This window comes from Dendropsophus ebraccatus, chromosome 11 (assembly GCF_027789765.1).
Source record: "Dendropsophus ebraccatus isolate aDenEbr1 chromosome 11, aDenEbr1.pat, whole genome shotgun sequence".
In the NCBI taxonomy this organism is placed as follows: Eukaryota; Metazoa; Chordata; class Amphibia; order Anura; family Hylidae; genus Dendropsophus; species Dendropsophus ebraccatus.
Window position 1 is genome coordinate 95,134,222 of NC_091464.1, and position 23,052 is coordinate 95,157,273.

The following is a 23,052-nucleotide window of genomic DNA, read 5'->3' on the forward strand; positions in this document are numbered from 1 at the left end:
TGCTGCACATTCCTCTGCTCCACCTGGGGGGATGTATAGTGGCTGGACAGGAGGGAGGATTATACTACCTCCTGGAATACACAGTGAGATGAAGGATACGTGTACAGGCTCCACAGACAGGTCACCCTCCTCCTGGCGCTCCTTGGGGGTCCCTCTAATCCAATACCTATCTCTATTGTTTGCTGTTAAGCTGTAATCTTTTAAAGGGATAGTTCACAAAAGTTTCTTACAAGTCAACCGATGCCAGAGATTTTAAATTTACTTCATATCTAAAAAAAAAATCCTCCAGTACTTATCAGCTGCTGTATGTCCTGCAGAAAGCGGTGTATCATCTCCAGTCTGACACAGTGCTCTCTACTGCCACCTCTGTCCATGTCAGGAACTGTCCAGAGCAGGAGAGGTTTTCTATGGGGATTTGCTGCTGCTCTGGACAGTTTCTGACATGGACAGAGGTGGCAGCAGAGAGCACTGTGTCAGACTGGAGAGAATACATCACTTCCTGCAGGACATACAGCAGCTGATAAGTACTGGAAGACTGGAAATTACAAATCTATATAATTTACTGTCACCAGTTGATTTCAAAGAAAATGTAATTTTTTTGTGGACTACCCCTTTTAAGTTCCTAGAAGTTGTCACGACTTCTCTATGGGGATCTGTACTGTGGGCCGCGACCCTCCATCCACTCAGATACAACTCACATTGTTACAACAAATCAGTTTTTCAAAATAAGTTTATTCCAGTATAATTAACTGTAAAAAATACAGAAAATATAATTTTGACAATTGCATTGATATGAAATCCACAGGAGGTGCAGGACCGGGGGGGTGGGGAGAGGCGACCGCCGATCCCGACACCTGACGGCAGACAACATCTGAATGCAATCCAAAAAGGCATGAAAAATATTCCAGTTTACAATTCAGTAAAGAACAAAATAAAATATATGGAAAAAAAAAATAAAACCCATACAAAAGAAATGAAAAATATTCACCGGGAATGTTATAAAGTATGGGCAGCCTCTGTGCCTGTCCGGAGGGGCCGCCATCATTCATAGAATCACCAGCAGCCTGAAAGCGTCTGCCGAAAAGGCGTCATGTGTCCTGGCTTTCGGCAGCCGATTTCAGGCACCTTGTACATATTACACACTGACGGCTGTGGCAGCTACAGGGGCGCGGGGAGAATGGTCTATGGAAATGATGGCGGCACAGGGTTAATACTGTAGGGATGGGGAGTGTAGCTTTACAACAGCTGGAGGGCCACAGATTCCCCATCCCTGATATACTGCTGAAACCGACAACTGGGAGGAGCCTACAGGTCTCCTCCCACATGCCCTGTCCAGCTGGATACCAGAGACCAATAATATGGAAATAAACTGCGTAAGCAATAAAAACGATGATTAAGGTCGATGGATGTGTCACATGACACGACCAGGCGCTTTAAGGACAGTCAAAGATACTGTATAAATTGGAACAACGTATAATCCGAGATACAAAAAAATAAACATAAAACGGTCAAGGGGGAGGGGAGAACCTTACGCCTGACTTCTTAAAGGGAACAGACGTCAATGTCAGCTCTGAAGACTATTTGGTCTTGAACATCTTACAGGATTGTCTGTTGTATTTTGGGGATGCCCCGCCCCTGTGCCCGCCCACCACTGATTGACCACTTCCTCCCCATGCACAGTAAACTAATAGCAGAAATCCCTATATGAATACCACCTGTCCACAGGAAACATGGAGAGCCCATCTATGAAAAAGAAAACCCCTATAGACCTAATGCTGTGAGCAATGGCGTCCTTAGGCCTCCTCCTCCACCTTGTCAGAGTGGGCGGGCCCTTAGCAGTCAGCACTGCTGACATCACACCTCTAAGAGCCAATCAGATGCTGTTCCTCCTTACCACCCAATTGTATGAGAAGCTGCAGCTGCATCCCCCTCCTCTCCCGTTTTACACCAGATGGATTTGAAGGTTTAGGACTTGACATGTACCGCTGATTTATACCACGGAAAGTTATGATACCTGCGCCCAGGTGACTGTATGTACATACTAAGAGAACTTACAAGACCGTCGTGTTCAAGGCAGCCGGGAGTATTTTCAAGCAACGTGGAAAAGGGCGGACAAACGAACGCTGGATAAAAACGGCAAAACACGACACCTACACAGGCCGAGAGGAATGACGCCAATTATTATTATTTTACAATAATTACACAAACATTCAGGTTTCCGTGACGGCCACATTGTCAGACCGCGCCAACGTCCACCCTGCCCCTCTACACCATACGCCGCCTCTATGTGGGGATATACATATGGCTCTGGAGGTTTTACTATCGGACATATTACCACACCCCTTCCTTTACTATCCGGCCGTCACCTTGTTGGGGACTTTCAGAATTTCCTTTTCCAGTTTTTTAAGCTTTTTTTTCTATTAAATATATTATAAAAATATGGCAGAAAAAAAAACACACGTGGAGGCATGCAGCTCCGGGCCTTAAGTAAAGTATTTACACAAGATTTGTTTTTGTTTTTTTTGCTTTTCCATGATTTTAGAGTCTTATCGGTTAATGCTGCGGATTAGTAGCGGGCCCCTCCCACTTAGGGCCCATAGCTGTCAAACTCAGGCCCTCCACCTTAGCTGCCCAGGCATGATGGGAGTTGTAGTTTTGCAACAGTTGGATGGCCTGAGTTTGACATCTGTGCTCTAGTCACACCTAGAGCTGCATTCAGACTTCTGCAGTTTTTCCTCTTCACACCCCCTGCTTGTTCAGTCTCTGGTCAGTCAGTCCCCCGACTTGTGGCTTTCCAGCTATTGCAAAACTCCAGCTCGGATCATATACAGGCAGCCGGCAGCTTTCGGGGCATGCTGGGGGTTGTAGTTCTGCATCAGCTGGAAAAAATAAAGGATAAAATCAAAGGTCACCATAAAGCATGTCCCTTATGGTGTCCTGGATAAGGCTCAGCAGGTGGAGTGTTACTGGTGTCCTTATTCTGACACCACTATGGCAGTGCTTATTTTTATTATTTAGTCAGGTCTAGACCAGTGCTGACACCTAGTGGCCAAACAGCCAACAATGCCGCCTGGTCCATGTAAGAGTCTTGCTTTACAGCCTACAGTAAAGTGAGTAGGCAGCGGAATAATGCTTGAATGACCTATAAAGCTGGGGGTATCATAAGACGACCTCAGGGAAAAGGAGCAAACACAGGGGACAGTGAAGGGGCGGAGTTATCTAGGTGATGTCACCAGCAGGATTAGTGATGTCACAGAAGGTTGGGTGTTGTGGAGAGGGGGCAGCTTCATTGAAGACCGCCTCTGGGAACTACAGTATAATACAAAATAAATTAATATGAAATGAGTGAACTGAAGGGTTTCATGCGCTGGAACACTTCCTGTCTTTAAAGAAGCTAAAATAAATGTTGGCGATTGCGTCCCTAAAAGAGCAGAAGGGGCTGGAGAGGAAGCGTCATCTGACTTCGCGCCTAGGAGTGGAATCTGGATCCATACACAGATGTAGCAGAGCTGAATGTGTTATGTCCCAAAGCTTTATATAGGATGTGGCTGTCAGGACTAGAGATGATCAGCCGACTGCCGCTCACCCCCGGCTGCCGGGAACAGCTGGAGCCAGTCCTGCGAAATGTCTCACAGTTCCCCATCACCCAGGGAGGAGCGGCAGCTGATGAGCGGATTGCTGAGGTAACAATTACTGTAACTTCCCTCATCTCTAGTCAGGACTCACAGGCCAGATCCCCATCATCAGACAGCCATCACCTAGCGTCAATAGATCTAGAAGGAAATGGTGCTTGCCTGATGGTCACCGACTTGTCTTGACTGATCTGTGTGAGTTCTTATAAGGTTTTGTTTTAAGTGCCAGTAATGCTTTAATAAAACCCATTTTCTCTCCTCTGTGCTCAGATCCCTCTATTGTTCCTCCTGGAAATATATGAAGAAGTTACAACTGTAATGTTATGGGTAATGTTATGTTCCGGGAGGGGTAAGAATAGTATAATACAAGAGGGTCATGACATTGGCTCATCCTGCAATCCTATAAAGAAGCACGGACCGGGCACGCTCAGCTCTGCTACATCTGCCACAATACTTTTAACGTCTGCTATGAGACCTCGTGGCCCTCTTCTCAGGCGACGTGCCAGCTGCACCAGGTAAAGCACCTATAATCTTGGTCCATCTGCAGGAATGTGTGTAGTAATACAGGAGCCCCTCCATATTTATATATACATTATACATGGATACGTACGGTGCTCATGCTGTATGGCAAAATATCTGCAGGGTTCAGCGAAAAAGTTTAAAAACCACCCCTATGATATGTGTATAAATTGGACAACACACCAGCGGACACGAATACCTCACTGCTGCAGGGTCCACGCGTGGCGTAGGTGAAGGCACCTGGAACCGCCGCTGTACATTCAAGGGTCCCGTGAACCTTGCTCCGCCATAGACCCTGCTGTACATTACATATACAATACACACCTCTACAGTCACATGCATTGGTCCTGGGCGGCGCACACCGAGTGTGAGCGACAATCGTTCTGTGTCGCGTAAAGTCTCATGGGAAAAAAAAAAAAAAGAACAAAAAATGTGGCTTATGGAATTTACATCTGTGTGTCCAAGGCAGGAAAGTCAGCAGTTTTTCCGGATGTCGGCGTAGACCACGGTTTCGGATTTGTTGATCTGGCTGCCGGCCTTTCCTGAGTGATCCAGCTGAGCGTATATTACTGGGCCCTGAGGAAACAGAAGGGGGACACCATGTTATTCTGGTCATCGTATGCTGCACCCGCCCTTGTCCTCAGCTCACAGCTGTAGTACCACACACAACCTGAGGACAGGGGTGGCGCTATTCTTTAAAGAACGCCCCAGTTCCCCTTACAGTACGGTTTCTACAAAGTTCTTCAATGACACCAGTAAATGTCGACCTGCCTCCACCCCTTCTGATCTGTTGGCTGTAGCACAGTATCATGTGACCTATTCGCTCCTCCCCTTGTGTGAAGGATTTTGAATATATGATAGAAGTGATGCATCCTGTGATACCACAAAGGGATCTGCACTTTTCCATTTTGCACAGTTTCCTGGCACAATCATTGACTGGCAATAACTTTAAGGGCGTTGCCAGGAAAAGTACATAGCTACTTCCTCTCAAAAATTGCGCCACACCTGTCCTCAGGTTGTGAGTGGTATTACAACTTACTTCCATTTACTTCAATGGAACTGAGCTGCAATAACGCACAAAAGCTGAGCACAGAAGTAGCGCCATTACAGAAATGTCTGGACTGGTAAAATGTAAAAAGAAAGCAGTCACAAAAAGTTTCTGTAACAGGAAGGGGTTGTTATGCAGTGTCGCCATAGCAACCAGACAAAAGAGTTGTCACGTCACTCGGGCTGCAGTGTTAATTACACAACCCGACCCCAGAGGGAATTTACCATTCTCCAAGATGTCAGAACAAATCCCGGCAGAAGGAAACAGAGAGTGTGGCAGATACGTCTGCGGACGTCCGCTTCACGAGCTTGAGGAAAGACGGTCAGACTCTACTTAAAGGGGTTGTCCAGTTTAGAAACCCCTCTCTATAGAACCCATTAGTGAATTCTGTGTAATACTGCATTTGTCCTGCAGAGGCGCTGCAGGGAAGCTGAATGCTTACTGATCGGGTTTCCCCGGATTGCAGCTGATCATCGAGGATCGCTTTGTGATCAGCACAAGGTCATGGGACCTAACAAAAAGGCATTTTCCAAAAACAGGAGAATCCCTTTAAGGGTAATAATAATGTTTTTGTTTTATAAACAGTATGTATATAATTATTACATTATTATTTAAAGATTTTCTTCATATTTCTTTATTCATTGACATCCCCCATAAAGGAGACAGGCCCCTCCACCCAGGACAGTAATGATCCCTGTAATGTCTCCCACATGTCAGCCCTCTGGTATATCTGTATGGTGTGACGGCTGTGAGACATCCCAGAGTCAGTGTGCAGTGAGAAGAGGCTGCCGTCATCTTCTATGGTAACAGAATAGCTGGGAGGTGAGGGAGATGAGACGACCGCCCCCTGTGTAATACAGAGGTGGCAACAAGGTTTAAATTTAACCTGGAAAGTGAGAAGGACGGTTCTACACTGAAGAGCCTTAAAGGGGACAGACCCCTTCCTTATGTTCCTAGGCCAACATGCAGTGCACGGAAACCTGCAGCATCTCCGTATTGTCAGGGTTAAGGCCCGGGGTGGAAACATGGCTGCTGTTCATTGGGCTGAGCACAGGAGCGGCGCTGTTTTCTGCCCTGTTTTTCTAATGCTGGACAACCCCTTTAAAGACAGCATTTCTCCCACTTAAAGGGGTACTCCGGGCAAGGGACCTTTAACATATGCTCGGGATGCGTTGTTTCAAAATAATAACTCACACTAGTATTTTGAACCTTAAAGGGTTACTCTGGGCAGGGAGATCTTTTTCTAAAAGTGCAGGGGAGGGAGAGGCTGAAAGAAGTGACAGGCACACACCTCCCTGGCTCCAGTGCTGATGCTGTGTACCTCCGCTCCAGCCCAATGCCACTTCCTGGTTAGAGGGGGGACCCAGGATGTGACGTGTCAGGCCTGCCACGGGGTCCCACCTCAGATGCTGACTGGCTGAGCGGGCCCGACTCCTCGCTAACCAGAAGATGGACCGAACGACAGTACGCGGCATCAGCGCTGGAGGCCAGAGTTGTTGTTTAAAGTTGCAAATTCACCTTTTGGTAGTGATATCCAACCAGTGGCCATCGGCTGTCTGGGCATGCTGGGAGCTGTAGTTTCATAACAGCTGGAAGACACCACTACCTTAGGGCATAAGTAATGGAGGAGTGTCCACCTCCAGCTCACCTGACAGCTCCATGCATTAAACCAATGTTATAGCCTCTGCTGGTAATAACTGGCGGCTCGTAGTCTCAGCATCAAGACCCCCCGTCACTTGTCAATCCAATAAGCAGCAAAAACATAAAAGCAGTCAATCCACAAAACTGAAGCAAAATAATAACTGCAAAACATAAAGCCGGCTTGCACAAGAAGCATTTACCTGCATGGTTCCAGAGGGGGCGCCGGTTACCAGGGCCTCAGTATCAGAGGGAGACCTGTGTGGCGGCTGCTTAACGGGAGACATCAAGCTTTCTGTCTGGCCGCCGTCGCCGCTGCTAGCGAGCGAAGGAACGGTGGAACATATACAAGTCGACACAATAAATAAGATGGCAGGATGGTAGGAACATGGACGGGGACAAACACAGGGAGCAGGAAAGAAACAAAAAAAACAAAAAGGGAGGGAAAAAAACACAAGTAAAACCAATGATGAAATAATGAGGAACATAGAATGATAAAAAAAACACAAACCACAAAAATGGCGTCTAACAGGACTGAGGGGAGAGGGGTGCAAAACGTAACACAGGGAAGCACTTCAACACTGGATGTGGAGGACAATGTGAGCACTACATGGCACAGAGTGGCCCCCACCCAACACAGAGCGGCCCCCTATACCCAGGTGTGGCCCCCACCCGACACAGAGCGGCCCCCTATACCAGGTGTGGCCCCCACCCGACACAGAGCGGCCCCCTATACCAGGTGTGGCCCCCACCCGACAGAGCGGCCCCCTATACCAGGTGTGGCCCCCACCCGAAACAGAGCGGCCCCCTATACCAGGTGTGGCCCCCACCCGACACAGAGCGGCCCCCTATACCAGGTGTGGCCCCCACCCGACACAGAGCGGCCCCCCTATACCAGGTGTGATCCCCACCCGACACAGAGCGGCCCCCTATACCAGGTGTGGCCCCCACCCGAAACAGAGCGGCCCCCTATACCATGTGTGGCCCCCACTCGAAACAGAGCGGCCCCCTATACCAGGTGTGGCCCCCCACCCGACACAGAGCGGCCCCCTATACCAGGTGTGATCCCCACCCGACACAGAGCGGCCCCCTATACCAGGTGTGGCCCCCACCCGACACAGAGCGGCCCCCTATACCAGGTGTGGCCCCCACCCGACACAGAGCGGCCCCCTATACCAGGTGTGGCCCCCACCTGACACAGAGCGGCACCCTATACCCAGGTGTGACCCCCACCCAACACAGAGCGGCCCCCTATACCCAGGTGTAGCCCCCACCTGACACAGAGCGGCACCCTATACCCAGGTGTGGTCCCCACCCCACACAGAGCGGCACCCTATACCCAGGTGTGGCACCTACCCAACACAGAGCGGCACTCTATACCAAGGTGTGGCCCCCACCTGACACAGAGCGGCACCCTATACCCAGGTGTGGCACCTACACAGCACCCTATACCCAGGTGTGGCACCTACACAGCACAGAGCGGCACCCTATACCCAGGTGTGGCCCCTACAAGGCATAGAGCGGCACTTTATCATTACTGGGCCCTTAATAGTTCAGTCACTCCCAGAGCTGCATTTGTAGTTCTCCTGTTCCTAGAGAGCAATGCACTGTGGGAAATCACATGATTGCAGAATTCGGAAAGGCGGCTCTGGATGTGAGTGGAGGATAGAAGAGATGGAAGTGAGCAGTTACCGAGTATTACATGTAGGTTCGGCCTATTAGTAGTGGAGGGGTCTCTAGAAAGGATGATGGGATTGTGTAGGAAATACGACTACATGCCTACAGGATTCTCCCTACTTCCCACTGCTTCTGAAGAACTCCGCACACGTCTAGATATTATACTCCTATATTATACCCCATTTACATCCAGAGCAGCATTCAAAATTCTGCCAGCTGACCTACCCCCCTATACCCTTCCCTGTGCTCCCACAGTGCAATGCATTGCTGCAAACCAGCGGTGTCAACTGGCAGCGCTCCAGCCATTACAATACTACCATTCCCAGTAAAGCTGTGGCTGTCCAGGCATGAAGAGAACTGTAGCGTGGCCACTGCTGTAGGTTTGACACCTGTGTTGTAGACTATTATATCTAAACACTACATTGCCCACAATGCAGCACAGCAGGTTATCCTACAGACCTAGCAAGATATAGGATAAGACTTCGCCATAAACAAAGGCTATGTACACCATAAGGCCAGGTTCACACTATGTAAAAACATCGGCTGTATTTCATGACAGCCGTTGTTTGTACAACTATGGCCAATGTTATGAAATACGGCCCTTGTTTTTCATAGCGTGCACATACTTAAAAGGTTTTGTTTTGTTTTTTTAATTAAAAAGGTCTTTATTAACAATTATCCACCATTTTCTTCTACAGTTCCTATACTGGTTACAGGTGTCTATAGTAACAGACTACAATCAAGCGGTGTAGTCTGATCTTAAAATCCCACTCCATTCTGTGTGTTCTCTACAAAATGTACATTAGTACAGAGCAGAGGACAGATGGAAGAAAGTATGAGTGTGTGTTACCATGGAGACACAAAAATCTGCATAGGAGCTGTCGACAAAATAGAAATTTTAATAGTTGATTTTTTTCATTGTCCCAATAATTGTAAAAAAATCATGTCAATTTGTACATAGCCAGGGTTGTATATGTAACCTATAGAACAGGTTTATGATGGAGCATAGACTCCTAGGCTCTAAAGAAAAGAAAAAAATCTCCAGTCTTTTAGTACTAATCAGCTGCTGTATGTCCTGCAGGAAGTGGTGTATTCTCTCCAGTCTGACACAGTGCTCTCTGCTGCCACCTCTGTCCTTGTCAGTAATTGTCCAGATCAGTAGCAAATCCCCATAGGAAACCTCCCCTGCTCTGGACAGTTCCTGACATGGACAGAGGTGGCAGCAGAGAGCAGTGTGTCAGACTGGAGAGAATACACCACTTCCTGCAGGACATACAGCAGCTGATAAGTACCAGAAGACTTTAATACAACAATTTATTTGTATAACTTTCTGACAGCAGTTGATCTGAAAACTTTTTTTCTCCTCTGCAGAACCCCTTTAAAATGGGTACTCCATCACTTTAAAGCTACTTATATAATGCTGCCCTTTAACTTCTGCGCAGGAAGCCCTCCTGCTGACATGAGCTCCTCCCCAGCTGCACATGAGCAGTAAAGAGGGCTCCCCCTCCTTCTAATCTCTCATATCGCTGGTGCCGAGGACACATCTCTTCAACCATCCTCCCATTTCTTGTACTCAGCTCCCCCCCTGATGTGCTAGATACAGTAGGAAACAGATGTTTTACCAGTGAGAAAATCGTGTATATAAAGATATAAGAGCAGCACACCGAAGACAGGAAGCGATTAACGGTTAAAGCCAACACAGAAAACACACAAAGCAGCAGCCTGAAGAGTGGTTACCATGGGAGAAATGCAGCGGATGAGTCAATTACACCAGTTATATGGCCTTACTCCATCGTCTACATCATACAGGGGAGTCTGTAAGGGAGAGCAAGAGACTGGCATCGTGTGGAGATGAAGGAGGACGACAGACCCGGCTCATGCACAATCCAACATGGCTGAATATCAGAATTGTTAAGTGGTTTACAATGGAAGGAAGAAAGAAGAGACCCCGGATCACCCAGTCGTGCAAGAAAACAAAACTACATGCAATTTCCAGCACAGCATGTGTCCATGCACAGTATACCACTGCAGATTGTTAGCTCGCTCCTATGCTGTATAACCGCACCCATCACACAGCTGGTGGCCTATCATCATAGCTATGAGCAATGTAACCTGAGAGGGTGCCTGCACTATGCTGTATACCACCACCCATCACACAGCTGGCGGCCTATCATCATAGCTGAGAGCAATGTGACCTGAGAGGGTACCTGCACTATGCTGTATAACCGCACCCATCACACAGCTGGTGGCCTATCACCATAGCTAAGAGCAATGTGACCTGAGAGGGTGCCTGCACTATGCTGTATAACTGCACCCATCACACAGCTGGTGGCCTATCACCATAGCTAAGAGCAATGTGACCTGAGAGGGTACCTGTACTATGCTGTATAACTGCACCCATCACATGGCTGGTGGCCTATCATCATAGCTGAGAGCAATGTGACCTGAGAGGGTGCCTGCACTATGCTGTATAACTGCACCCATCACATGGCTGATGGACTATCATCATATCTAAGAGGAATGTGACCTGAGAGGGTCCCTGCACTATGCTGTATAACTGCACCCATCACACAGCTGGTGGCCTATCATCATAGCTATGAGCAATGTGACCCGAGAGGGTACCTGTACTATGCTGTATAACTGCACCCATCACACAGCTGGTGGCCTATCATCATAGCTATGAGCAATGTGACCCGAGAGGGTACCTGTACTATGCTGTATAACTGCACCCATCACACAGCTGGTGGCCTATCATCATAGCTATGAGCAATGTGACCCGAGAGGGTACCTGTACTATGCTGTATAACTGCACCCATCACACAGCTGGTGGCCTATCATCATAGCTATGAGCAATGTAACCTGAGAGGGTGCCTGCACTATGCTGTATACCACCACCCATCACACAGCTGGCGGCCTATCATCATAGCTGAGAGCAATGTGACCTGAGAGGGTACCTGTACTATGCTGTATAACTGCACCCATCACACAGCTGGTGGCCTATCATCATAGCTAAGAGCTATATGACCTGAGAGGGTCGCTTTACTATGCCGTATGCCCCCACCCATCACAGCTGGTGGCCTATCACCATAGCAGAGGGTACCCACACTATCCTAGGACCACCATGTTATGTTAAGTACCATAGATAATTCTGCCTTTTCCCAGAGCTGCAGTTCTCTCCCCAGCACCTGGACGGGAGTGGCTCTGTACACACAATGCCAACTGATGGCATGTCCTGGCAATATCTCTGTTAATCTGTGTTATGCCCTCCCTTCACTCCTGTTACAGGAAAACCACACAAATCGTACAGGCGAATCTGATACCACAAACGCCTCATGCAAAACCACTTCTGCAAAGTTCACACGGCACTTAGAGGAAAGCTCATCTTTACCCCCTAAAAACGGGCCCCTGGACCAGGTCTCATCCATGTGGTTATGGGTATACTGTAGAAATGTAAAGGCATTCATCCGTATCTATATATCAATGTATCATACATTACTATATACAGTGCTAGATAGGAACTCACCCTGTGTAATCCTTTCTAGACCTTTTCTTTTTGGTGATAACAACTGCAAACACAATGATGGCGATCAAAAGGATTCCTCCGATAACTGCGCATATTATACCAACCAAGAAGGGCACGTTGGATATCGGCATATTATCTGCAAGACAAGAGCCACCTCCGTGAAGAAAGCAAGTACTGACCATGATTCGGGTACAATACCCCGGGCCTATTACACCCCGTACCTGAAGAGGCCTTCTCCATCTCTGCAGATCTTTAAGGGCCGCAGCTGGGTTTGTATACAGAGCAGAGTCCATGTATATGTAAGCACAGACACTGCCAAGTAACCAAACCCAACCTAACATTAGCTCACAAGGACGGGCTAAGACATCTCCCTAAACTCATCATACTCAGCTAGCCAATGGTTGTCAGAGTATAACTAAGAGCAGGATGGAGAGCACTTTAGGATATATGTGTCAAAATCCCTCCTCTTTGATTTTAAAGAGGTACTCCAGCAAAAATCCTTTCTTTTCAAATCAACTGGTTTCAGAAAGTTATATAGATTTGTAATTTATTTCTATTTGTCTTGTCTACCAGTACTTATCAGCTGCTGTATGTCCTACAGGAAGCGGTGTATTCTTTCCAGTCTGACACAGTGCTCTCTGCTGTCACCTCTGTCCATGTCAGGAACTGTCCAGAGCAGCAGCAAATCTCCATAGAAAACCTCTCCTGCTCTGGACAGTTCCTGACATGGACAGAGGTGGCAGCAGAGAGCACTGTGTCAGACTGGAGAGAATACACCACTTCCTGCAGGACATACAGCAGCTGATAATTCCTGGAAGAATGGAGATTTTTCTGTATAAATTTCTGACCACAGTTAATATAAAAAAAAATTCTCTGAAGTCCCCTTGAAGCAACCAGTTAAAGGGTCACTGTCGTTTCATTTTTTTAATTAGAGAAATCAATAGTACAGGCAATTTTAGGAAACTTTGTAACCAAGTTTATTAGGCAAATATGCCATTATCCGCATTCAAAATGACTTTTTCCAGGCCCCCCCTCCCTTCCTCTCAATCATTCACTGCTCATTATCAGGAAATCTCCACTGGTTTACATCAGTCGGACCCTGTGTAACCTATGGAGTTGTAGCTGTAAATTAACTCTTATCTTTTTTTTGGTGCTTCATCTCCCTCCACCCCACCCCTCTCCATAGAAAACCATGAAGACAGGGGGGAGGGGGAGAGCGTCAAACTGCTTTTTTCATGATAAAAATGCATTTTTCAGCTAATAAACCCATTTATAAAGTGTCTTAAAAATCGCCTGTACTATTGATTTCTGCAAAAAAAAAAAAAAAACACGACAGTGACACTTTAAGCCTGTTTTAGCTTCAGGGAAAAATCCCTATGATTTTATTATATGTATTAGGATAGATATGTCAGCCTTTCATTGGTGCAGAACAGTAAGCGTTCACCACAACGAATTAAGGGGTGGCATATTCTGTCACGACCTTAGGCATTTGCTATACATCTTTATACAGGTTGGAGCATTACTTTCCTCATACACAATGAGAATAAAGATATAACGTCACTCACCTTTCTCCACCACCCGCAGCTTTATCTGCTTTGGGGTACTCATAATATCCGGAGGGTTCAGGACAGAACACGAGTAGGTCCCATTGTCCTTAAAGGTGATCTTGTCTATCTTGATGGATACATCCCGGCTATTGATGTCTCCCACCCAGGTGACCCGATCTTTAAAGCGCGGCTCCTGCGCTGGGAACTTCTTCCCATTGATGTAATGAAAAATCTGTATAGGAATGGGGGAGCGATTGGAAAATAATCAAATGCAAAGTCTTATAACACACAACCCTTTCCTAAGCGGCTGCAGCCCTTTAAGAACGCTTATGTATGGAAAGTGTAGAAGCTAAACCACTACTTCCTTAGGTGCACAATAACGATACATTAGGAAGTCTGCTACCTGTGGGCTCAAACTCAAGATAAAGGGGCACTCTGGTGAAAATCTTTTTCTTTAAAATCAACTGGTTTCAGAAAGTTATATAGATCTGTAATTTATTTCTATTTGTCTTGTCTTCCAGTATTTATCAGCTGCTGTATGTCCTGCAGGAAGTGGTATTTTCTCTCCAGTCTGACACAGTGCTCTCTGCTGCCACCTCTGTCCATGTCAGGAACTGTCCAGAGCAGCAGCAAATCCCCATAGAAAACCTCTCCTGCTCTGGGCAGTTCCTGACATGGACAGAGGTGGCAGCAGAGAGAACTGTGTCAGACTGGAGAGAATACACCACTTCCTGCAGGACATACAGCAGCTGATAAATACTGGAAGTCAAGATAAAATAAAACTTTCTGAAACCAGTTGATTTCAAAGAAAAATATTTTTGCTGGAGTACCCCTTTAAAGGCCCCATAGACATAAGTAACAGCATTATCCACCACTTCTGATGGGACAGGGTAACCATCTAATGTAGATGGGGGTTTCCCGGTTCTCCCCTGACAGATGATATCGGGGAGAGAAGGTTTACAAGTGATGGTTGGAGATGGCCTAATCAGTTGCTGCCAGGGGAGTATGGAAGTGGTTTATCCTACCCTCCATTTACACTACATGAATGCTCAGCCAAGCTGAAAGTTCATAAGCCTGGGGATTGTGAGAGCGCCACCGAGAGACAAGGACTATCAATAGCCGCCACAGACAGCAGCCGTCTATACCTGCCTATGACAGACAGCAGCCGTCTATACCTGCCTATGACAGACAGCAGCCGTCTATACCTGCCTATGACAGACAGCAGCCGTCTATAGCCGCCACTGACAGACAGCAGCCGTCTATACCTGCCTATGACAGACAGCACCCATCTATAGCTAACCAATCTGTGATAAGAGAATCTCCTCTTACCACGATACCCGATGAACTAGAGCCCTCCTCCGTGTACATCCACGTGATGGACGTTGTGCTGCCCGTCACTTCTGAAGACTTGAAGGTACAAGGTAACTTTGCGAATGTTCCATTCTCAACGAATAACTCGTTTGGTGCGTAGACCTCCAGAGCCGCGGCATAATGTACTGAGGAGAGAACAGAAGGAAATCACTTAAAGGGGTATTCCACTCAAACATAACTTTTGATGCCCATGGTGAGACTAACAATTCCTTCCATACTTGTTATTAATCTATTCAGTCTCATTCCCCAGTTCTTAGCTGCTGCTTTCTGCTGAAGACACAGAAACCTGTGTGTGAACTTTTCTCTGTGTTTCCTGCTCCTCCCCCCTCCCTTCTGAGACAGCTGATGTAAAGTCTCTGGCAGGCTGTATCTGCAACATTGTAGCTTCTTTGTAATGCTGGGAGGGTTATTCTGAGGTCAAGTTGCTGATGAACTCACTGTGATAATCTCTCCGGGTATTACAAAGAAACTACAATGCTGCAGATAAAGCCTGCCAGGGACTTGTTTACATCAGCTGTTTCAGAAGAGGAGGGGGGGGAGAAAGAGAGAAAGGCTCATACACAGATTTTTGTGTCTTCAGCAGAAAGCAGCAGCTGAGAACTGGGGGAAGGAGACTGAATAGATAATAACAAGTGTGGAAGGAATTGTTAGTGTCACCATGGGCAGCAACGTATCAGAACTTGTGTTGGAGCAGAATACCCCTTTTAATAAATATCTCAGTTTTTTAATTTTATGAAGTGGTGTTCAAACAAAAATATGTTAATAATCTGACACTGAGCATGCTGGGGGTTGTAGTTGTGCAGCAGCTGGAGTTGCACGGAGTTGTCTTTATGGTGTCTCTATCATATAAGTAGTCTTTGCTGCTGACAGATGTGTCCCTTGCAGGACATCCCCCTCCTCTAGGGAGCTGGCCAGGATGCCAGAAGAAAACTTCATAAACAATCTGCTTCCTGGACGCGGCCCGCCGGCTGACGCTGTCCGCTAATCCCTCTCAGAGGAGGCATGTGTGTACCCAGCGCTGCCATGCTCATTATATTATACATCTGACAGCAGGGGAGAGGCTGAGCGCACACGCAGCAGCCATGACAGGGCCGAGCTCCTGCTTCATGGAAAGGTACATGGATCCTGCCGCACCAACCATGCAGAAAGCAACATACAGCAACATACAGCATATAGAGCATATAAACCTGGCACTATTCTAGAGAATCCTTTTATCCTCCCTATGGAGCATCCATATAGCTCCTGCACAGCGCCTCCCCTGGTCATCTGGCTGTGCAGGGAACTGCAGACAGTCCTAGCTGGGTTGGAGGTGGCTCTGAGGTGCCATTCAAGGGGAGACTGAAGAGTTACGAGAATTACAACCAATTCAATACTGGTCCCAGTAGCCGGACCTCCACCAAGCATAGTGTGATGCCATATTATACAGCTAGGCACTCAATAGATGGAAGCATATTCACATTACTAAGCCTACCATTGTGTCCACAGCTCCTATGCAGACAATGGCAGGTTATTAGCCAATCAGGTTGGAGCTGGAGGAGTCCAGCCATGTGAGATGTATAACTGGGTTGGGGACAGTTTACACAATATGCAGTTTTGGTGTTTTTTTTTACTCCAAGTAACTAGAGAAACCTTGTCACATAGAGAGTGATTTAAAAGGGACTTCTTTATTAAGGTGTGTTCACGTGTTGCATTTTCACAAAATATTTGTTTTTTTGCATTTTTAGATTCACATAATCACTTAAATGTATCCCATTCTGATGCAAAAAGTATATAACTACTAAATACCCTGATCCCATAGCAATAGCAGCGGCAGCAACCACCAAGAGCTGGATAGGATGAGGAGGGGTCGGAGAGCTACCAGTAGACAACTGACGCACAATGATGTCATCCTGTAGTCGGCTGTCCTACCACAGACCACTTCCTATGACACACTGAACACTGATTTTCTGTGGGTCAGGCTGGTGATCATATTACCCAGTTACAGTATTGGACCACATTGATACAACTGTGCTGGAATAAACCAGATGGCGAGTTATATGGGCGAACATACAGAGCTTCAAGGTCACAAAGAAAAGTAGTAAGGGTTAAAGGAGAAGTCCAGTGAAAATATTTATTTAAAGTCACCCCCTTTGTGCATTCTGACATCTCTACACAGGTGTAAAAGGGTAAATTTAGCGTTTTTCATACCTTATTTCATATCATACGTCATGGTGTTTGTTCAAGTAAAAAGTGTCCGTTTATCAACTGCAGATTGTATTAAGTGGGCGTGGCCTCGTGGCATTAGCGCCACTTAGCCACGCACCTTGACGCCCATTGGTTGTCCGGCGTAAAGGGGGTGGGGTCTTGACCTTTCGGCCAGCCTTTTCCGATGGCCGGCGAGGGGGCGGGGCCAACTGTGGCGTTGTGGGCAGGGCTAAGTGGCGCTAATGCCGTGAGGCCACGCTCACTTAATACAATCTGCAATTGATAAAAGATGACTTTTTACTTGAACAAGCACCATGACGTATGATATGAAAACTGCTAAATTTACCCTTTACACCTGTGTAGAGATGTCAAAATGCAAAAAGGAGGTGACTGTCACTTTAAGTATTGTATTGCCCCCCAAAAGTTATACAAACCCCCAATATACACTTATTACGAAAAATGTACATAAAGAGCTTTTTTCCCCTGCACTTACTACTGCATCATGGCTTCACTTCCTGGATAACACGGTGACGTCACTTCCTGGATAACACTGTGACGTCGTCCCGCTCTCTCCTGCCGCACATTCGGGACCGTCGCCATTGTCCGGCCCGGGAGTCCACCTGACGCCTTTGTTGCTGCCGGGAGTCCCTGTCCTCTTCCTCCCTCCTGAGGCTCCTCAGCCCGCCGTGGAGCTCCGGCTTCGACAGGTACCGACAGGACCCCTGAACGACGTGGAGATCTTCCTCTACCAGCCAGGTCCCCACGTGGTGAGTCGCCATTTTGCCCGTCATAGGAAGCCCCAGCACGACCCTCTCCTCACCTGCTGGCTGCACTCTGGCTTGCCCACATATCCAGCCTGCATATAGGGACATAGTGGACGCTGTATCTCACCCCTTCAAGCCCATCTCCCCTGAGGGTAGCCTGCCTGCAGCCAGTCTAACACGCTTAAAGGGGCAACAACACTTTCCTGATCCTGAGGGTGACTTGCCTACAGCAAGTCCAGCTCTCTTAAAGGGGCAGCGACATATCTCTGACTCTGGGGGCGTCCTGACTGCAGCAAGTCCAGTTCTCTCACAGGGGCAGCAGCACATCTCCGACTCTGGGGGCACCCTGTCTGCAGCAAGTCCAGCTCTCTTTAAGGGGCGGCAACGTGTCTCTGACTCTAGGGGCACCCTGCCTGCAGCAAGTCCAGCTTCATTACTGGGGCAGCATCACATTTCTGAGTTTGGGGGCAGCCTGCCAGCGGCAAGTCCAACTCCTTTAAAGGGGCAGCAGCGTAATTCTGATTCTGGGGGCAACCCGTCTGCAGCAAGTCCAGCCCTATTGAAGGGACAGCAACGCATTTCTGACTATCTGATGCACGCTGCTCCTAAGCCCCAGCGCAAGAGAGGACAGCCAGTAACAGGTGGTAGGAAAATGTCTTGCTCCACTAGAGCCACGACTAAAAAAGATGGGAATTGGCCCCAACACACGGACTCAGATTCTGATGCTTCGCATGCGGGGGGCCCTTCACAGCAAGTCTTTCGTGATATGCTCTCCCAACTCCCGACCAAAGAGGATTTCCAGTCCCTCATTGCTGAGGTCAGAGAAGCGTGCAGAGTTGAAATTGCTGAGATGCGTAAAGATATCCACCATATTTCTGAGCGTGTTGACACTTTGGAAGATGATCATGACTCCACACGCACCTATATCGGACAATTGCAATCTACTGTCTGCTCACAAACAGCCGCCCTGGAAGATATGCAGCGGCACGTGGAGGATTTGGATAATCGGGGACGGAGGTGTAACATCAGGGTCCGTGGGCTGCCAGAGGCGACTCAGGATGATGACTTGATCTCCACTTTGGAGGGCTTGTTCAATATTATCCTAAAAGAACCGTCTTCTCACAAAATTAAGTTTGATAGGGCGCACAGGGCCCTTTGGCCCAAACCATGCTCGGGCCCCCCCAGGGACGTTATTTGCTGTTTACACGATTGTACTGTTAAAGAAAAAATAATGGCTCAAGCTCGGCTGCTGCGCGACTTTGAATTTGACGGTGCCCCTGTTCAGCTATACCCAGACCTGTCCTGGATCACTTTGCAAAAAAGACGCTTCCTACGTCCTCTACTCACCACCCTTAGGGATCACGAAATTCAGTACCGGTGGAATTTCCCCTTTGCCCTGTCTGCTAGGAGAAATGGTCGCTCCGCGGTTCTACGTACATTGGCGGACCTTGCAGACTTTTGTTCTACCTTGGACATACCTGTCCCCAAAGTCTCTGAGTGGTCAGTTGCCCCCCCACCCCCACCCGCGGTCTGGGAGAAGGCCCGAAGCCAGAAGAGACGCCGCCGATCGGGAAGTTCTACCATCCCTGCCCGGGGGAACGATGTCTAGATCTGATGGACTGTGCTACTCTGGAGTCTCATGCGGTTGACTAGTTGGCTTCCCTAAGCCTGTTATTCGTTTCATAGTTTGACTTTGTGGTCTATACCCTTCCTTAAGATTATTTGGGTCTCAATTCGCTGTCTTCTTATCATAGCTGTGTGGACGAGCACTGTTGGAACAAATGTGGTTTTGTTACATGTTCTCCCTCTTATGGCGTTTCTCTCTCCCCCCTCTGGGGTACCTGTTTACAACCTGCTGGTCTCATTCTATAGAATCCATCGTTCCTGAGACCTTCTTGGGTTGTTACTCCCCCTGTCCTGATATGTTTGGTCAGGATGAGTGGCCGTGTGCCTGGGATCCTTTTGGGTCCGTACTAGTTTTGTCTTGTTTTAATGTAATTTGTCTGTTTGTTCCCCTGTCCTCCTTCCCCTCAGTCTTTCCTTCCAGGGTTGGTCCAAGATCTTCAGTTTGGTCATCTGTTGCCAGAAATGCCTCCCTTCTCTGCTCGCTGGACTCGGGTAAGCCACTTCATTTACTTGTCCTATCCTTCCCATTGTCCCGATGATTAACTGTGTTTCCCTGAATGTCAAGGGCCTAAACTCTAACTCAAAAAGGCACCTGGCCTTGAGGGAACTGCGTTATCTCAGAGCGGACGTGGCTTTCCTACAGGAGACCCACTTTGATACCTCGGCAAACTTCCAATTTGCCAAATTTTCCTTTCCCACAGTAATATCTGCCTCGAGGGGGAACAAAACTGCAGGTGTGGCCATCTTGTTTTCGCACACATGCCCCATAACCATATCCTCTACTTATGCGGACCCAGGAGGGAGGTTTGTAATTGTGGAGGGTACAGTACAGGGTAAACGCCTAGTGCAGGGGTCCTCAACTGGCGGACCGCGGTCCGAACCCGGACCGCGGAGGCCAGCTGTCCGGACCCCTGGTCAGACCTCCTAACCGCCCCGGATCCGGTCCGTCCCGCTCCCCACCGCACTGCCTCCCCCGCCCCATAGGCGTACTGTCCTTAGATGTCAGTACGCCTGTGGGGCTGGGGGCAGTGTCGGTCCGGCCCCCGGCTGATACGCGCTCTGTAGGGATGTCCCGGGGATTCCCCAGCAGAGCGCGCACCACAGACCTCAGTGTACGCTGCCGGCCTGTCCTTCCTGGAAGTGCAGGCCGGCGGCGTACGCTGAGGTCACTGATGCGCGCTCTGCTGGGGAATCCCCGGGACATCCCTACAGAGCACGTATCAGCCGGGGGCCGGACCGACGGGAAGAGAAGACGACAGCCGCAGCGGGGAACGAGGTGCTAGGTGAGTTGTTTTTGTTATTTTTTTTTTCTGTCTGGGGGGCATCTACAAGGGGAGAGCGCACAGGTGGACTATATACTACAGGGGGGACCTCACAGGGGGCTATATACTACTGGGGGGAGCGCACAGGGGGCTATATACTACAGGGGGGAACTCACAGGGGGCTATATACTACTGAGGGGGCTATATACTACTGGGGGGAGCGCACAGGGGGTTATATACTACAGGGGGGACCTCACAGGGGCTATATACTACAGGGGGAAAGCACAAGGGGGGCTATATACTACTGGGGGGAGAGCACAGGGGCGCTATATACTACTGGGGGGAGCTCACAGGGGGCTATATACTACAGGGGAACAGCGCATGGGGGGGCTATATACTACAGGGGGAGCTCACAGGGGGCTATATACTACAGGGGGGAGCTCACGGGGGCTATATACTACTGGGGGGAGCTCACAGGGGGCTATATACTACAGGGGGAGAGCACAGGGGGGCTATATACTACTGGGGGGAGCTCACAGGGGGCTATATTCTACAGGGGGAGAGCACACGGGGAGGCTATATACTACTGGGGGGAGCTCACAGGGGGCTATATACTACAGGGGGAGAGCGCACAGGGGGGCGCTCACAGGGGGCTATATACTACATGGGGAGAGCGCACAGGGGGGCTATATACTACTGGGGGAGCAACAGGGGGCTATATACTACTGAAGGAGAGCGCACAGGGGGGGCTATACACTACTGGGGGAGCAACAGGGGGGCTATATACTACCAGGGCAGTCACCCCCTTTGTACCTAATATCAAAGGCCTGGTGAGAGAGAAAAAAAATGCCAATTTTCCCGCTAATAAGCAGCAATTCTGTATATAAATAGTTGAACGTTTGTGACAAAGTAACAAAACACATTTCCTACTGATGTTCAGCTCGGACCTTCACCTGACAATAGACCCCGGTAAGTGACCCACACTTAAAGTTGTTGAGTACCCCTGGCCTAGTGTTTTGTAATGTTTATGCGCCTAACAGGGCACAAATTCCTTTCCTCCGTAGAGTACTTGCCCGACTCTCTAAGTATCCCCCAGGCCCGAGGTTGGTAGGAGGCGACTTTAATGTTCCTTTTTCGGAGCTCACTGATAGGCACTCTGTGGAGGGTAGACCTGTTTCAGCTGACCAAGCAAAACTGTCCAGGGAATTCCAGAAACTTGTCCGCACCCATGGATTGTATGATCTCTGGAGAATAGACCACCCTACGGAACGATCTTACACTTTCTTTTCCCACCCCCATAAAATGCACTCCAGGATCGACTATTTTTGGTAATATCCTTATGGTCCGTCTTCTCCAGAGTGCCTATATTGAACCCATTTCATGGTCTGACCATGGCCCCATCCTGGTTTGCTTGAAGGACCTCCTTACCCCTACCCGCCAGTGCCATTGGCGGCTAAATGAAAGTCTGCTAAAAAATCTGATTTCCAGGGACTCTATTAAAAATTCCATAGTTAATTACTTTCAAGAGAATGGTGGCTCAGTGTCCTCTGAATCGGTTTTATGGGAGGCCCATAAGGCTGTTGTTCGGGGCCACTGCATAGCCCTGGGGGCGCGCCTGAAAAGGGACACCCGAGTAGCCATGGAAGAGGCCAAGAGTTCGGTTGTTGCCCTGGAGCGGACTCTTGCTGGGCGCCCTTCGGTGGGTACTCTGCGTCGACTTGTGGCGGCGAGGGCTCGACTTAAGGAACTAGCCTTGTTTAAAGTGGAGAGATTGCTTCTCTACTCCAGACAACGCTTTTATGAAAAGGGTAATAAAGCCCACACTCTTTTAGCCAGATTATTGGGTGAGCGCTCAGCCGCCCAGTCTCCGCAGGCCCTAGGTAACTACCCCTTGGTTGTTCCTTATCATCCACACGAGGTCTCCTCGATCTTCCGTGACTACTACTCAAAACTTTATTCCCTAGCCTCTACCTTGCCCTCGGACCCGGAAGCTCGCTCCATGCGCATCAATGAATTTCTTCAAGGTTGTAGTTTACCTTCTCTTTCCAGCACTGCTTTGGAGGAGTTAAACTCGCCTATCACTGATGAAGAGCTATCTGAAGTTCTTAAATCTCTTCCCACGGGGCGTGCTCCGGGTCCAGATGGTTTCACATATCTATATTATAAAACATTCTCTTCTGAATTGTCACCCAAGCTACTTTCTGTATTTAACTCTTTTTTACAGGGATCCCCCATACCAGCTTCTATGTCCCATTCCTACA

At 48.4% G+C, this 23,052-nt stretch overlaps 1 protein-coding gene across 2 annotated transcripts in view; it reads right to left on the bottom strand.

The window, feature by feature from the left end:
• Positions 1–712: 712 nt before the first annotated feature.
• LOC138767170 (myelin protein zero-like protein 1) overlaps positions 713–23,052 on the bottom strand; it is a 45,051-nt gene continuing 22,711 nt past the window's right edge. The window contains exons 2-6 of one of the 2 annotated variants that reach the window (XM_069944487.1): positions 14,914–15,080; positions 13,603–13,816; positions 12,038–12,173; positions 7,041–7,152; positions 713–4,727 (exon numbers count right to left, since the gene is read on the bottom strand). In XM_069944487.1, coding sequence (XP_069800588.1) covers positions 4,626–4,727; positions 7,041–7,152; positions 12,038–12,173; positions 13,603–13,816; positions 14,914–15,080 — 731 coding nt within the window. In that variant the 3' untranslated portion in view covers positions 713–4,625. Of the gene's footprint in view, positions 4,728–7,040; positions 7,156–12,037; positions 12,174–13,602; positions 13,817–14,913; positions 15,081–23,052 lie in introns of both variants that reach the window. The other variant, XM_069944486.1, reaches the window with a different exon arrangement.